Below are 15,203 nucleotides of genomic sequence, written 5' to 3' on the forward strand. Positions count from 1 at the left end.
CCAGTATAGCTGGCATTAAGGAGCCAAGAAATGGAAAGGCTTCTTTGAGTGTAATGGTATGCTTCAGTGTCTCAAACATGAATGCTCGCAATGGTCAATTTAATATTTTCCATAGTTTGAGCATATATAAACTTCACAGTTTACTGTCAATGTATGTTGTTTGACTATAGTCCAAGTCTGGGTGTCCATGACAACTGCCACAGAAAATTTCAGGCCTCTAAGTCCATTATTTGCTGAGATGTTCTACCTTGAACATGGCTCCAGAAATGACGGCCATAATTTTTGCCAAAACGGCAGACCCCATGCACACTAAATTGGCCATATCTCAAACTACTTGGCCTACAGGCCTCAAACTTCAGATTTGTTGTTCTGAATAGTCTGGGAATATTTGATTACAATTTAAAGAACATCTGAGACAAAGTGTGTGAGGCCCCTCAAATATTCATTGAATTGACATGGAATGATTCTTCAACATAATGGATAAGAATTTAACAAGAAGTCTATGACAGAGCCTGAGTGATGGCAGTGACCTCATCAACACAGAGGATCATCCACCTATAGGAATTCAGATTTTGCTGTTTGACAGGTGGTTTCATTGTTTTATCATTATTCATTCTGCCTTTTGTTGTTGGTTTTTTTTCTATCTGTGTGTTCAGTCCCGTCATAACATGTCAGCTCCTGACTGGGTGACCGCTGATGTTATGCAAACCCTTGCTAAACTCCATGCTTTGAACTTCCAGGTAAAACCAAAATGTTGTTGTGGGATTTCTGTGTGCTATGTCACGTGATGCTGATGTGTGATTTGTCTCAGGTAATGTTTGGACTCTACAAACAACAGGAGAAGAGCCGGCTACAAGGAGGTGGGTAGTATTTCTTCTAATTTTAATATCCTTTGTTCATCTTCTTTTTTTAATATCTTTTGTTTAATGCCTCATATTTTCTACTATCATACTTATAATACAGTTGCCTGTACATAGTAAGTATCCACCTGGTTACTTCCTTCAAATCATGAATGCTTTCTGAGAACCAAACCAGATATTAAAAATAACCCCAGTTCCAATGAAGTTGGGACGTTGTGTAAAATGTAAATGAAAACAGAATACAATGATTTGCATATCCTCTTCAACCTATATTCAGTTGAATACACCACAAAGACAAGATATTTAATGTTCAAACTGATAGATTTTATTATTTATGTGCAAATACGAGGTCTGTTAGAAAAGTATGGGACCTTTTTATTTTTTGCAAAAACCTGATGGATTTGAATCATGTGTGCTTGCATGAGCAAACCTGAACCTTCGTGCGCATGCGTGAACTTTTTCACGCCTGTCAATTGCATCATTTTCTGGTAAGCAGCCTTTGTGTGAGGACATGGGCGACAGCCAGGTGGAAACCATTCGGATGATTCAGACGGCTTTCGGTGACTTTTCAGTCGTGGGCATGTCACAGCATGTCCTGTGAGACTTCAACACGAAGGCGCTTTTGCTCCAGCGTCAGCAGCAGCATGAATTTCACTGCCACTCTTTTCACGGCCAGATCTTCTGTCACAGTGGAATGTACCGAAAAAGTGCTGATGTCCACCTCTTCCGCAATTTCTCGGATAGTCACACGACGGTCCCACATCACCACAGCGTTCACTTTGGAAATGATCTGGTCATTGGGAGGCAGAGCCTTCAGCTTTCAGGCTCCTCTCCTGTGGAACCAGCTCCCAATTCAGATCAGGGAGACAGATACCCTCTCTACTTTTAAGATTAGGCTTAAAACTTTCCTTTTTGCTAAGGCTTATAGTTAGGGCTGGATCAGGTGACCCTGGACCATCCCTTGGTTATGCTGCTTTAGACGTAGACTGTGGGGGGGTTCCCATGATGCACTGTTTCTTTCTCTTTTTGCTCTGTATGCATCACTCTGCATTTAATCATTAGTGATCGATCTCTGACCCCCTCCACAGCATGTCTTTTTCCTGGTTCTCTCCCTCAGCCCCAACCAGTCTCAGCAGAAGACTGCCCCTCCCTGAGCCTGGTTCTGCTGGAGGTTTCTTCCTGTTAAAGGGGAGTTTTTCCTTCCCACTGTAGCCAAGTGCTTGCTCACAGGGGGTCGTTTTGACCGTTGGGGTTTTTCATAATTATTGTATGGCCTTGCCTTACAATATAGAGCGCCTTGGGGCAACTGTTTGTTGTGATCTGGCGCTATATAAAAAAAAGTTGATTGATTGAGTTGATTGATTTCAGCATGTTGATGGCTGACCGGAGCGTGGCTCGCTCTCCACCGTTGTGTGGACATCTTTAAACCAGTTGTACCGCTCCTTAATCTGTGTGATGCCCATAGCATCGTCACCGAAAGCCGTCTGAATCTTCCAAATGGTTTCCACCTGGCTGTCGCCCAGTTTCTGGCAAAATTTGATGCGGCGCTGCTCCAGTCGTTCCGTCTTTTTCCTTGAAATGAAAATCTGCCGAGCGCACAGCACACGTCCCACACAAAGGCTGCTTACCAGGAAATGACGCAATCGACAGGCGTGAAAAAGTTCATGCATGCGCACGAAGGTTCAAGGTTTGCTCATGCAAGCACACGTGATTCAAATCCATCAGGTTTTTGCAAAAAAAAATAGAAAGGGCTGATACTTTTCTAACAGACCTCGTATTTGCTCATTTTGAAATGGATGCCTGCAACATGTTCAAAAAAGTTGGGACAGTGGAATGTTTACCACTGTTACATCACCTTTCCTTCTAACAACACCCGATGAGTGTTTGGGAACTGAGGACACTAATTGTTGAAGCTTTGTAGGTGGAATTCTTTCCCATTATTACTTGATGTACAACTTCAGTTATTCAACAGTCCGGGGTCTCTGCTGTCATATTTTGCGCTTCATAATGCGCCACACATTTTCAATGGGCAACAGGTCTGGACTGTAGGCAGGCCAGTCTAGTACCTGCACTCTTTTACTATGAAGCCACGCTGGTGTAACACGTGCAGAATGTGGCTTGGCGTTGTCTTGCTGAAATAAGCAGGGACGTCCCTGAAAAAGACATTGCTTGGATGGCAGCATGTGTTGCTCCAAAACCTGGATGTACCTTTCAGCATTGATGGTGCCATCACAGATGTGTAAGTTGCCCATGCCATGGGCACTAACACACCCCCATACCATCACAGATGCTGGCTTTTGAACTTTGTGCTGGTAACAATTTGGATGATCTTTTTCCTCTTTTGTCCAGAGGACATGACGTCCATGATTTCCAAAAACAATTTGAAATGTGGACTCATCAGACCACAGCACACTTTTCTAGTTTGCATCTGTCCATTTCAAATGAGCTCAGGCCCAGAGAATGCAGCGGTGTTTCTGGATGTTGTTGATGCCTGGCTTTCACTTTGCATGGTAGATAGTAGAGAAGCTTGAATTTTCGACTGGACTGGGTTGCTTGACCTGGGGACGCTTTGCTTCTAATCGCAGAAGCTTCCTCAGCTAAAATTCTTGCTCTGGTAGTCTGACTTCTGTGTTGACTCTTGTAGAGATGAAAGATTTCTTCTCTGCAAGCATCGTTTACAGATCATTAAGTTTGCTTTGGGTTCTTTGGAATAAAACAAACAAACCCCAAAACAAAAAAAACGTATTTGTTGCATTTAATAATCTTGAAGCCATTCACTTTGCACACTCTATGTTGCACTTTGCACATGCTTGGGGGAGGTGATGGTCTAGTGGTTAAGGCGTTGGGCTTGAGACCAGAAGATCCTTGGTTCAAATCCCAGCCTGACTGGAAAATCTCAAAGGGCCCTTCTGGTCTTTAATCCCCTATTGCTCCCAGTGTGTAGTGAGCGCCTTGTATGGCAGCACCCTCACATCGGGGTGAATGTGAGGCATTATTTGTAAAGCGCTTTGAGCATCTGATGCAGATGGAAAAGCACTATATAAATGCAGTCCATTTACCATTTGTCCATGTTATGTGTTTTTGTTGTTTCTCAGTCAGATGTATTTTGCACAGGTTTCCTCTTTGTGTAAAAACCACTGTTGTCTGCCTTTCAGGTGTCCTGTTGGGTGAAATACTAAAAAATCTTTCCAAAATGGCCGTTTCAAATTCCGAACAGAAGCTGAAGCTGATGATGTTGTCAGCGGTGAGACCTAGGATTAACACAAGAGTTACACTTCATGAAATAACGCAACAGCTGTGCAGTTTAATGTATTTGTGTGTATGTTTGGTCTACAGCATGACAGCACTGTGGTCGCACTTCAGTCCAGCATGAATGTGTACAATGGAAAACCCCCTCCATATGCCTCCTGTCATATGTTTGAGCTGTACATGAACGACAACAGGTAAGATGACCCTCACACTGTGCATTTTTCCCACCATTATTTGTGGGAAACATTGTATGTATCTGCTGATACTAAATCATTACGATTCATAACAACTCGTGGTTTGACACAAAAACACAATAGAAATACTAAACACACTGTCCAACCCTATAACAAACAAAGAAGGATCAACTCCAGCTGCATCACAGCACATGGATATAGAGCACAACAGTCACAAACAGTTCTTACCTTAAAAATTACTCGATGCAGCTCGTCCATCTGCATTGGTATGGTCCAGCCCAATGTTCAGTGACACAGCTGCACCTTAAGGGCACATGGTCAGTGGATAATGTCCCCTTTCCAGAAATCCCCTCCACACATTTACTTTCAGTGTTGCAGCATTATGACCTTGCACACTACTTTAAATGGTGTGAAAAGTGAAGCGCTATTGAGGTTATGAATAACCAACCACACGCCCACAAATAATGCGGCGCATTTATTGAGCCCCCTTTGTCCGCAGCACTGAAGCTTGGGCTCAGCGTCAGTGCCATCAAGATATCAACCTGGGCTCAAACATACCTCAGTTGGATTTGTACCATGTCATTCATTGAGAATTAAGTGGTTCTATGTCCACTTTTGCCAAAAGAAAAATGAATCATTTTAGTACATTATATACTCGTATTGTCCTATGTTTCTAGTCCTATCATAAAAGTCCTGCCCAGGGTGTACCCTGTCTCATGCCCTATGACTGCTGGGATAAGCTGTAGCACACCCCCGCCCGACCGTTACCCTTGATAGTGAAACATGGTATAGAAAATGGATGAATAGTTGCATAACAAAATTTCTGTGTCTTGATTAGATTTGACATCATAATGGTCTGTGCCCAGTGCAAACACAGGTTTCATTATCAACTGATTTCTTTTACCTTTGGGGAAACATTTTATGGATTTTGTGTCAGATAGGCCCTTGAGTAGAGCTGGTGTTTCAGGTATCAGTTAGCCTAGACCAACTTGTAAATTTATTGTGAAATCATTCATTAATGCTGTTACATTTATTTTTGAAATGTCTTGTTTGTCCAGTACCAGCATTCTTTCATAATAAGACTGCACAATGATGAACTTTAGATGATTTAATGGAAGCAATCCTGGCAATATCTATCTATGTTGTATACATGTTGCATTGTTGTTACAGAAAATACAATTATCATTTGATGTGTGATTTCAGAAGTATGTTGAAAACCTTGGAGAACATTATCACTGTAATCTGTAAGCGTATCTTTTATTTTCTTTCGAGTGACACTGATTGCTAAGTGCTATAGGTCAGTGCTGTTAATTGTAGATTAATATTTAGACACAACTGGGCTCTTAAACAGTTGCGTCCTACTAATCCTTTTATAAGACTTTTTTTTTTTTTTTGTCCTCGCAGTTCTGCTTCGGTGTTGATGTTTTACCGGAATGACACCTCTGTGGAACCGTACCCACTGCAGCTGCCAGGATGTTCCCTTCAGTGCCCCCTAGAGGACTTTGTGAGAATTACAAAGCCCTCAATATCAGATGACAGGGCCAAAGAATGTCAAGTGCCTTCAGATAAAAGAAACAAAGGTTAAATATGATCAAATGTGTTGAAAAATATGATTGCTTGTCTCATGACAAATTTTTGTCTGCTGTTTTTCTTCTCCTTTCTCTGCTTCTAAATCCATTCTTCTTTGTGTTTGTCCATTTCCAGAAGTTATTGTCATTCTGTCCGTGTCTGGCTGCCTACTCTTACTCCTCATCATCATCCTTCTCACCATCATTTGCTGGCAGAAGGAGTTGAGTAACAGAGAAGGATACCAGCATGTCATCAACGAAGAGGTTGGAGAACAGTCCTGACAGGAGTTTAAGCTCCTCCCCTGGAAATGTGATGGCCTTGTGGCTTTGGACATCAGCGATGAGGATTATGTTTGAACTCTTTTTCAACTCTGTTTTTTAATGACTCTGCTTAAACTGACCCTGGATCTGTTTGGGCAGTGGGCAGAGTTTTTAAAATGTCTGAGTTTTTTCTTTTCATTCTTTGTTTCTTTTTTTTATATTTTTTAACATGTTGGGGATGACCTCTACATCATGAAAACGTCACAAAGAAAGCTCCACCAGCTAACAGAGGGGTTGGTCTTAGCACAAATATTTTGAAATACCCTCTTAAAAATATGGAGACGTTTATTATGACCAAGAAAATACAAATCATTGACCAAATGATCTAGTCTAACCCCCCCAATACATACCCCCTGAAGTTGAAACCCCTCAAATCATGCCTTTTTCACTCCGAAATGCTGCCTGGCAATGAAGAAGCGCCCGTCAACCAATAAAGAAAGCTATTTTAGTAGCATTTTCTTTTATCACACATGAAAAATAATGTTACAGGAACATTGTAGATATTGTGAGGTTTGAATAATGTGAGCATCAGCATTAAAACAAGGAGCGTATTTTATCATGTACATAACCTACGCTGCCTGTAGCATTTAAAAATTAAATACAAAACCAGTGCGATCCTGGTTCATTCAGCTATGTTTCAACACCAGAACATTAAAAAATATACATTACGTTTTTGAAACAGTCATGAAAACTGTTTCCTTGTAACTTAGTTTTGCCATAATTAATGATTCTGTGTGGCCTTAATACTCGATCAATTCTGTCTAAGACTGAACCACTTTAGATTTGACTAATGCACAAACCCTTCCACCATGGCTCCAAATGGTTTAGAGTTTAAACAATATTGACCTTCAGTTTGACCTCTCAAGATCACCAAAAATCACAGGTCATGTGACCAAAAAAGGTGCAAATCAAATAATTTTGTCTTTGACTGACCCTCAACGCCACCAATTTTGGCACAAATTGGATCAAAACTCTTTGAGTAACTTTGTTCACACATGGACAGACACACAGGACCAAAAACGCCTGCATGCGCTACAGTTGTGAGGATGTTTTTATTAAAAAAAAATTAAGATTGCCAATTATTCCACAAACATTCCTATAACAAATGGAGCCACAGCTGTGTGAACACACAAGTTACAACCAGCTTCTGTACAAAGTTGTCTCTGGCTGATTATTTGGGCCACTGATTATCAGCCAATAATGTCTTAAAAGCAAAATAATCTGAGAAATATGTACTCAGTCAGGAGCATATAAATAACATAAGTTCCCTTGTTGGGGATTTTTATTTTGACCAGTTTGTTCTTTTTATCGTCGGTGGTCCTGATGCGTTTCTGCCGTCAGTCACACTGAGCTCTGTTCTTTGTGTTTCATTCCATCAGCTTGATTTGTTTTTTAAGAGCTGTTGCTTAGATCAGTGATTTTCAACCTTTTTTGAGCCGCGGCACCCTTTTTATATTTACAAAATCCTGCGGCACACCACCAACCAAAATAATATTATAATGCTATTACCTCTGGTTTCGCGCAAAACCAATTATCGCAATAGAAAATCGATACAGAAAACACCGCATTTCGAAAATCCCCAAGCATTTTGCGCTCTGATCTCAAGTAGGGCTGTCACGATTAGGAATTTCTGGAGATGATTAATTGTCAGACAAATAATTGCGATTGACGAATATATTTTCTATTTTTTTTTTTCTTTTTTTCCCTTTCTTTATATTCTACTATTGTAGTATAATTACACAACTCTGGAAGAACGTTTGGCTTCTGTAAGTGGAGAAACTGGGAATAGTGCAACATTTTTATTTTTATCTTCATTTTACATACAGTCCCAACTTTTTCTGAATTGTGGTTGTTTCTGTTGCATTTCTGAAATTGTTTCTCCTCATCAGTCACGTTTTGTGCTTAAACACTGCATTAAGCTCAAGATTGAACAAATAAATACTTGTACCTTTGGAAAATAACAGCTGTTAAAGTTCAGAGTTCTCACCTGCTTTTTGTGATCTCTGCGTCTGAACATTGTTTTTTTTTTTTTTTTTTTTGTGGCTCAGTTCATTCATATATTCTCATTTTTTAAATATGTTTTTAAAGATATTTGACCGTTTATTTCATCTCATGATCTCATAAATTCAGCATACGAAGCGCACATGGTGTGAACAGGACGGTAACGGCAGAATCACACCTTTAGAGAAAGTTCAGAGAGAAGTAAAGGCAGCTTCATGTTTTGGTTTTGTTTACTCGGGTTAAAATCCTCTCTCTGCTCCGCGCTCGCTGCGCACTGAACGTGTCGCGCCTGCATTCAGGAATCTCCCTCACCCACCCCCTCCCCTCCCTGACCCACCCCCTCCCTCGCAGTCTGCAGCCTGTTAACTCCGCGCGCGCACACACAGGCACAGACACACACACCGACAGCTCCGCATTTTAGACGGCTTTTGAAGGAGACGGCATTGTTTTAATCGGCCGTCAGCCTCCTTGTTATTGTCCCGCCTTAAGACGAGAGCGAGGCTGCAGCACAATGACGTCAGATTCTGAGTCATTTTATGCTTTATGGATAAAATAAATAATTCACGGTAATCGCGAATATGAAAAATAATCGCGAATATGAAAAATACCCACGGCACCCCCGACGATCGATCACGGCACCCTAGGGTGCCGCGGCACCCCGGTATCCCCAGTTATACAGCTTCATGATGAAGTGGTGCAGGGGAGGATTTTCTTTCACCAAAGCATTAAATCTAGGTTTGCATGTCAGATGTACCTTCTGACAAATTGTAGCTGAATTTTCAGGTCGTCTTTTTACTAAAATCCTCCTCTGTGCCACTTCATCATGAAGCTGTATAACTGGGTATACAAAATGCAAAACATGCACTCTTCACAATTTCTCCAGTCACAGCCACAGTTGGCTAAAATGTCTTCTGGGTTGTCTGGGTGTCTTGGTGGCTTTCCTCACTCTTCGACTTCTTGCACAGTCACTCAATTTTTGAGAACGGTCTATTCCATACAGGTTTACCATAGTGTCATACTGTTTGTATTTCTTCATAAGTGATGTAAATAAAGTTGAAGACATATTCACTGACTTTGAAATGTTCACGTATCCATCCCCTGACTTGTCTACAGCAAACTAGCAATGAAACTGGTTATTTACAGGTGTATGTATACATTACTAAGGCAACCCATCATCTTGGCTTTTAGATTTTTAATTAATTTATATCACGTTGTTGAGATTTGCTTTGAGTTTAAGGAAGATAATTTTAGAAATTTTTATATTGAAGAGCCTCATTTGCTTTTAGTATTTGAAATGGCATAAACAAATTAAAATGGATGAAATAACAAGGGGCTGCATGCTTTTGCAAGCCACTGTAAATTGATGAAATTGTATGGTTGATGTATGATTGACATCTGATTTTTAGGGCCCGAGTAGGCAACGTCCTACGAGGACCCTATTGTAATTGCGCTGTTTATTATTATTATTATTATTCTCACTCTTGAAATCGAAATTTCGGCCTCTTCCCATGCTCAAAAACTCAAACTTTCCAAAGTCGTCCGGCCGGATCCGAAATTTGATATTTTGGGGGCCTCGCACATGGTCGCAGAAAAATCGCGAAATAGCGTCCCCTAGACATTTTCAAAAACCCCTCCGCATTGGGCTTTTTTCGTCGTAGCCTCACGAAATTCGGTACACATATTTACCATGCCAGGACGCATGAAAAAGTCTCTTACTGTCATGGTGAAATATCGACAGGAAGTCGGCCATCTTGATTTTAACTTTAGATTTTGAGCAGATTTTTGCCATTTTTGGCCATTTCCACTACTTACATTTGAACGAACTCGTCCTAGGGATTTCATCCGATCGACTTCAAATTTGGTCAAAATCATCACAACACAATGGTGATCAAAAGTTATCAAAATATTCTAATTAAGTCAAAAGGCGTGGCTGCTAGGGGTGGTCAAACTTTGGCGAGCTTGTGACTTGCATAGACGTACAAAAAAAGTCTCTTACACCATGGGTCTACTCCAAACAGGAAGTCGGCCATTTTGAATTTTCTTCTCATTTTGGCGTGATTTCCACGTTGTATTTGAACGAACTCCTCCTAGGGATTTTGTCCAATGCACTTCAAATTTCTTCCAGATCACCCACAGACGATACTGACCAAAAGTTATCGAAAGCTTTTCTGTATGTCGAAGAGTGTGGCCGCTATGGTGCCGCCATTTTGACCCTTCGCCATATGAACATTATACTTAAACAGGTACTGAAGTCACATATTTAACCCCATCAACCCATTTTGGGTTGATGGGGTACAAGGAAGAAGGTACTAAGAAGCACCAGCCACATGCAAAGAAAAGAGTCTTCAGAATGTCAGAACAATTTAGTCAAAAGAGGAGAAGAAATGTCTCAGAACCGTGCCAGATACAGAAAGTGATGCCAATGAGTGTAAAGATCCGAGCCACAGCCACTTATATAATCAACTAGAACAGATCTTCAAGAAAGTGTCCACAGTCGTATGGATGAAATTCTTTAGAAGTCACATAGACTGTCTTTCTGTGTAATGATAAGTTATGGACCATAAGCAAGTTGTGGAAGTCCTCCAGAGAACTATCATCAGACAGAACTTGGATATCAGGTGACCAAAGACTATAATATTCAACTGTATGAAACTACAGACATAACCCACTGGAGTAAGACCATAAAAGAGATGATTAGAGTCAGGGGCGGTCCTGGAGGCGGCATTGCGGGACGGGGGCACGACCGTGCGACAAAAAAAAAAAAAAAACGGGGGTGGGAGTGTCCTGACGGGGGGTTCGTGGTTACATTACGGCGGACATTCTGTTCTGAGTTGAACCGGAGACTTTCTATTCTATTTCTAGTGGGGTTTTTTTTGTAGCTGCTTGTGTTTGGAGACTGACTTCTATCATTCTTTCTGACTTCTATCGCAGTTTCTGTCCCTATCGAGCAGCGGGTGCTGCTGAGCTCCTCCACCGTCACAAAGCACTCACAGGCGGACACACTTCACACTAGCCTCGCGCCAGTCCCAGCTAGCAAGCTAGCTAAGTAGCAAGCTGCACATAATGGCAGACAATTTGAATGTTGTGGACCGGATTTTGGTGAAGCCATGTGATAGTCTTCCTTAACGATGAAGCCATGGCTGCTGTCATGGCTTCAGCTCTCAATGGTTTGCAGGCCAAAGTTAAAGCAACAGCCCCCAGTGCAATGTTTGTGCACTGCTATGCACACAGACTGAATCTGGTTCTGTCTCAGAGGGCTAAATGCTTATCTGAGTGCAGAATATTTTTTGCATCACTCTCTGGATTTGCCACATTTTTCTCAAAATCCACAAAGAGGATGTCTTTTCTTGAGTCTGCAGGCTGCTCAAGGTTGCCCAGAAATGCTCCTACTCGATGGAATTTCACATCACGGATAGTGAGCACTTATTTATATGGTGCGACTTTAATGGAGGTTTAAGTCTTGTTCATTATGGTGAATGGTACTCTATGATAATGCAAAGTGCACTCTGTTGGTAAAACTGAATGACGTGCAATATTTTGACCATCGGGTGGTGCTGTAGTGCAGTTGTGCTTTCTTAAATACCTGTACTGTACATAGTTGTAATGTGAAGTCACTGAGTCTTTTGTTTTTTTATGTTCAAAAACTTTATTGAAGTAATTATTGTTTATCTTTGTGTTTGTTATTGCAGTAGTCATTAAAACTGGAAATTTGTTCTTGGAAATAGCTGTTGTGAGTTAATATGTGGGATTGTGGGTGTTCTGGACGAAGTTAGTGTTTTCATGAGTGGTGGGGCGGAGGTGGTGGCCACGTTAGTGTGCGCGGGGGGCTGGGTGGGGGGCACACGCAGGGGGTTTCGCCTGGTATGAACATCTGGTAAATTTGTCTGAGTAAACGCCAGACAGCATTAAGAGATGCAAAGTCATCAACATCAACACTTGGGATGGACAAAAATGGGCGTGGCTAACTCTGTAGCATCAAAGAAGAGCGGTGGTAGCTGGAGTTATTGCTATGAACTTTAAACTTATGACACCTTGGCAAAATAGTCACGCAGTGCATCTGGAAAGTCTTCACAGCGCTGCACCTTTTCCACATTTTGTTGTGTTACAGCCTAATTTCAAAATGGAGAAAAAAATTCCCCTCAAAATTAATTCTACTCACAACACCCCATAATGACATGAAAAAGTTTTTTTTTTTGGCTAATTTATTAAAAATAAAAAACTAAGAAATCACATGTACATAAGTATGTATAGATTTGTTCATGTTTATGTATTAAAATCCCTCCCTTTGCTGCTCTGAAGCGTCACTGGTGACACAACGGATGAAAGCTGCATGATGTCCAGTTTCTCCAATCACATCCAAAGAAGGCTTTTTTAAAAAATCGGCTTGTCCTCCAGACAGATTTACCACACAGGAAAAAACTGTTTGTTTTTCTTCATGACAGTGAATGTTCAGGATGCTTGCTGATTTTCTGTGAATTCAAAGGTTCCTAGTCACTGAGAAACAGATATTTTTTGTCTGTATTGTTTTAATGTTGGCATCTGAAAACATTTTCATTGTTGTTTAAGAAGTATATTTATATTTTCCAGCATTGGTTCCGTCGCATTCATTTCTTAACATATTTTAAACAACATCCTTAAAATCCTGACCAGGATTTTAAACTACAGGCTGCTGACTGTAACACAAAATATTAATTTATTATTTATAAAACAGCCGCCTGATCTCGCACACTGTCACCTCCACGATGGTGGACAGCACCTCTGGAGAGAAGGAGTACAGCTCCTCCTCCAGCACGTCTTTGTCGTACAGCTGTCTGACCTTTTCCTGGATGGACAGAACCTTGTGGTCCCTGTCAGAGCGGGAGAATGTGGCCTTATGGTGCACGGTGGACAGAGTGGGGGAGAGCCAGTCCAAAACCACCTTGGTGACACTAACAGCCGTGTCGCTGAGGTGCAGTGAGGGCATGATGCTGTGGAAGAGTCCTGAAGGATGAGGCCAGAAGCTCTGCAGGGCTTTCAGCACAACCTCCATCACTACCTCCCACGGGCCGAAGAGTCTGGAGCTGAACTCCTCCTGAGGCATCTCCATCAGACTCCTGGCGATGTCCTGAGCCATCCTGCTGGTCTCAGCATGTCTGTAAGATAAAGTTATATTTTAAAACACTTCAGAATCCCTCTGACTGGACTTTGTAAAGACATGAGTTGATGTGACTCACTGAAAAGATGGCATTCGGGCCGCTTGTGAGTTGAGTCTCCTTCGAGCTTCAAACTCAACGTCTCTCATTTTCATGCCGACGTTGACCTGCCAGACCTGAAACAAAGAAACATGCAGACATGTGACATTTGTATTTACACCATCAGTCCACCTTCATGGGATCATTTCATCCAAACTACTGGAAGCTTTCTGGATTCTGGTTACCATGGCGAGGAGATGGTAGACATAAGTGTCCTGATAAATGTCAAGTTCTTCCCTCCACAGCCTTCAAACACAGAGACACATTAGATCTTTAGTTGTCCTCTGGTGGTCATTAGAGACACTTGTGCTGGAGTGTGTCTGTGTGTCACTAACTCACCTCGCTCCCTCTGACCTGCTGACTTGCTCCACCAGGAGCTCCAACAGATCTTCAGCAGTCACCTCAGGTGGGAGCTTCTGCTTCTGCTGCAGCTTTAGAAGTTCTGCCATCAGTATGACCTACAACAATACACAAGACATGAAGAAGAACATATGTGACATTTGACTCAAATCTCTGCACATGAACTTCATTCCTCAGAATGAACCACGTGTTTAATCTGGACGTGATGACAGAAATGTTAAAGGTTTGAAATGATAAGCGTCTTACCTGAGTGAAAAACAAGTCTTCGTCCCAGCAGAGTTCCAGAGCTCGCTGATACACACAACTGTGGAACAGCGTCTGTGAAGGACACGACATCAATTCACTTATTCATCATTTTAACTGTATTTTAAGTTGTTTTCACATCTGACAACTCTGATATATAAGCATTGGTTTGACTGTTAGAAAGTTTTTTAATAATGTACCTCCACAGATTGACAGAGAGGGCGGAGTTAAAGGACTCCGCCCTGCCTTGATTGTCTGGATGATTATATCTCAAAACGTAGCCAACAGATATTAAGTCAATTTAATGGGGAGATGTTCCTCAGACTGGAGAAAATGTGATTTTAGTGATGATCTGGCACATAGTTATTTTCTTTTACATTATGAGTGAAATTAATAAAAACAAATCTCAGGTTTTTTCCTGATGACATCATCCTGAAGCTTAAAATTCTCCAGACAGCAAACCTGTACAAATTGACACAATCAGCTGTCAGTCTGTGTGAATTCATGTTTTCACCGTTTTACATCCCAAATGAACTAAATTAAATTACCAAAATGGAACTCAAGCCAGTCAAAGTCAAACATACCCTGAGGAGATTTTCTGAAGATGCTGGAGGGGCTGGTAGACCTGGTTCTTCAGCTGGTTCTCCTTCCTCCTCCAGATCAGACTGCTCGATCACATCTTCAGTAATTGTGATTTTTTTTCCTCTGCATCACGAACATCTGGTTCTTCAGCTTGTTGTGGTTCCTCCTCCAGATCAGACTGCTCGATCACGTCTTCAGTAATTGTGATAGTTTCCTCTGCATCATGAACCACATCTTGTGGTTCTTCAGCTGGTTGTGGTTCCTCCTCCAGATCAGACTGCTCGATCACCTCTTCAGTAATTGTGATCGTTTCCTCTGCATCATGAACCACATCTTGTGGTTCTTTAGCTGGTTCTGGTTCCTCCTCCAGATCAGACTGCTCGATCACATCTTCAGTAATTGTGATCGGTTCCTCTGCATCATGAACCACATCTTGTGGTTCTTCAGCTGGTTGTGGTTCCTCCTCCAGATCAGACTGCTCGATCACCTCTTCAGTAATTGTGATCGGTTCCTCTGCATCATGAACCACATCTTGTTGTTCTTCAGCTGGTTCTGGCTAATCCTCCAGATCAGACTCCTCACTCACAACTTCAA

The 15,203-nt window shown here is 41.6% G+C and overlaps 1 protein-coding gene across 1 annotated transcript in view; it reads left to right on the plus strand.

Annotated features, from left to right (window-relative positions):
• The window catches only part of LOC117515554 (lysosomal acid phosphatase-like), a 91,486-nt gene that overhangs the window by 20,647 nt on the left and 55,636 nt on the right, over positions 1 to 15,203 (plus strand). Inside the window, exons 8-13 of the mRNA XM_034176177.1 lie at positions 657 to 740; positions 812 to 860; positions 4,016 to 4,104; positions 4,197 to 4,303; positions 5,708 to 5,883; positions 6,008 to 7,092. Of these exons, the coding sequence (XP_034032068.1) occupies positions 657 to 740; positions 812 to 860; positions 4,016 to 4,104; positions 4,197 to 4,303; positions 5,708 to 5,883; positions 6,008 to 6,153 (651 nt within the window). The 3' untranslated portion in view covers positions 6,154 to 7,092. Of the gene's footprint in view, positions 1 to 656; positions 741 to 811; positions 861 to 4,015; positions 4,105 to 4,196; positions 4,304 to 5,707; positions 5,884 to 6,007 lie in introns of the transcript that reaches the window.

The sequence above is a fragment of the Thalassophryne amazonica genome, chromosome 1 (genome assembly GCF_902500255.1).
Source record: "Thalassophryne amazonica chromosome 1, fThaAma1.1, whole genome shotgun sequence".
Taxonomy (NCBI): Eukaryota; Metazoa; Chordata; class Actinopteri; order Batrachoidiformes; family Batrachoididae; genus Thalassophryne; species Thalassophryne amazonica.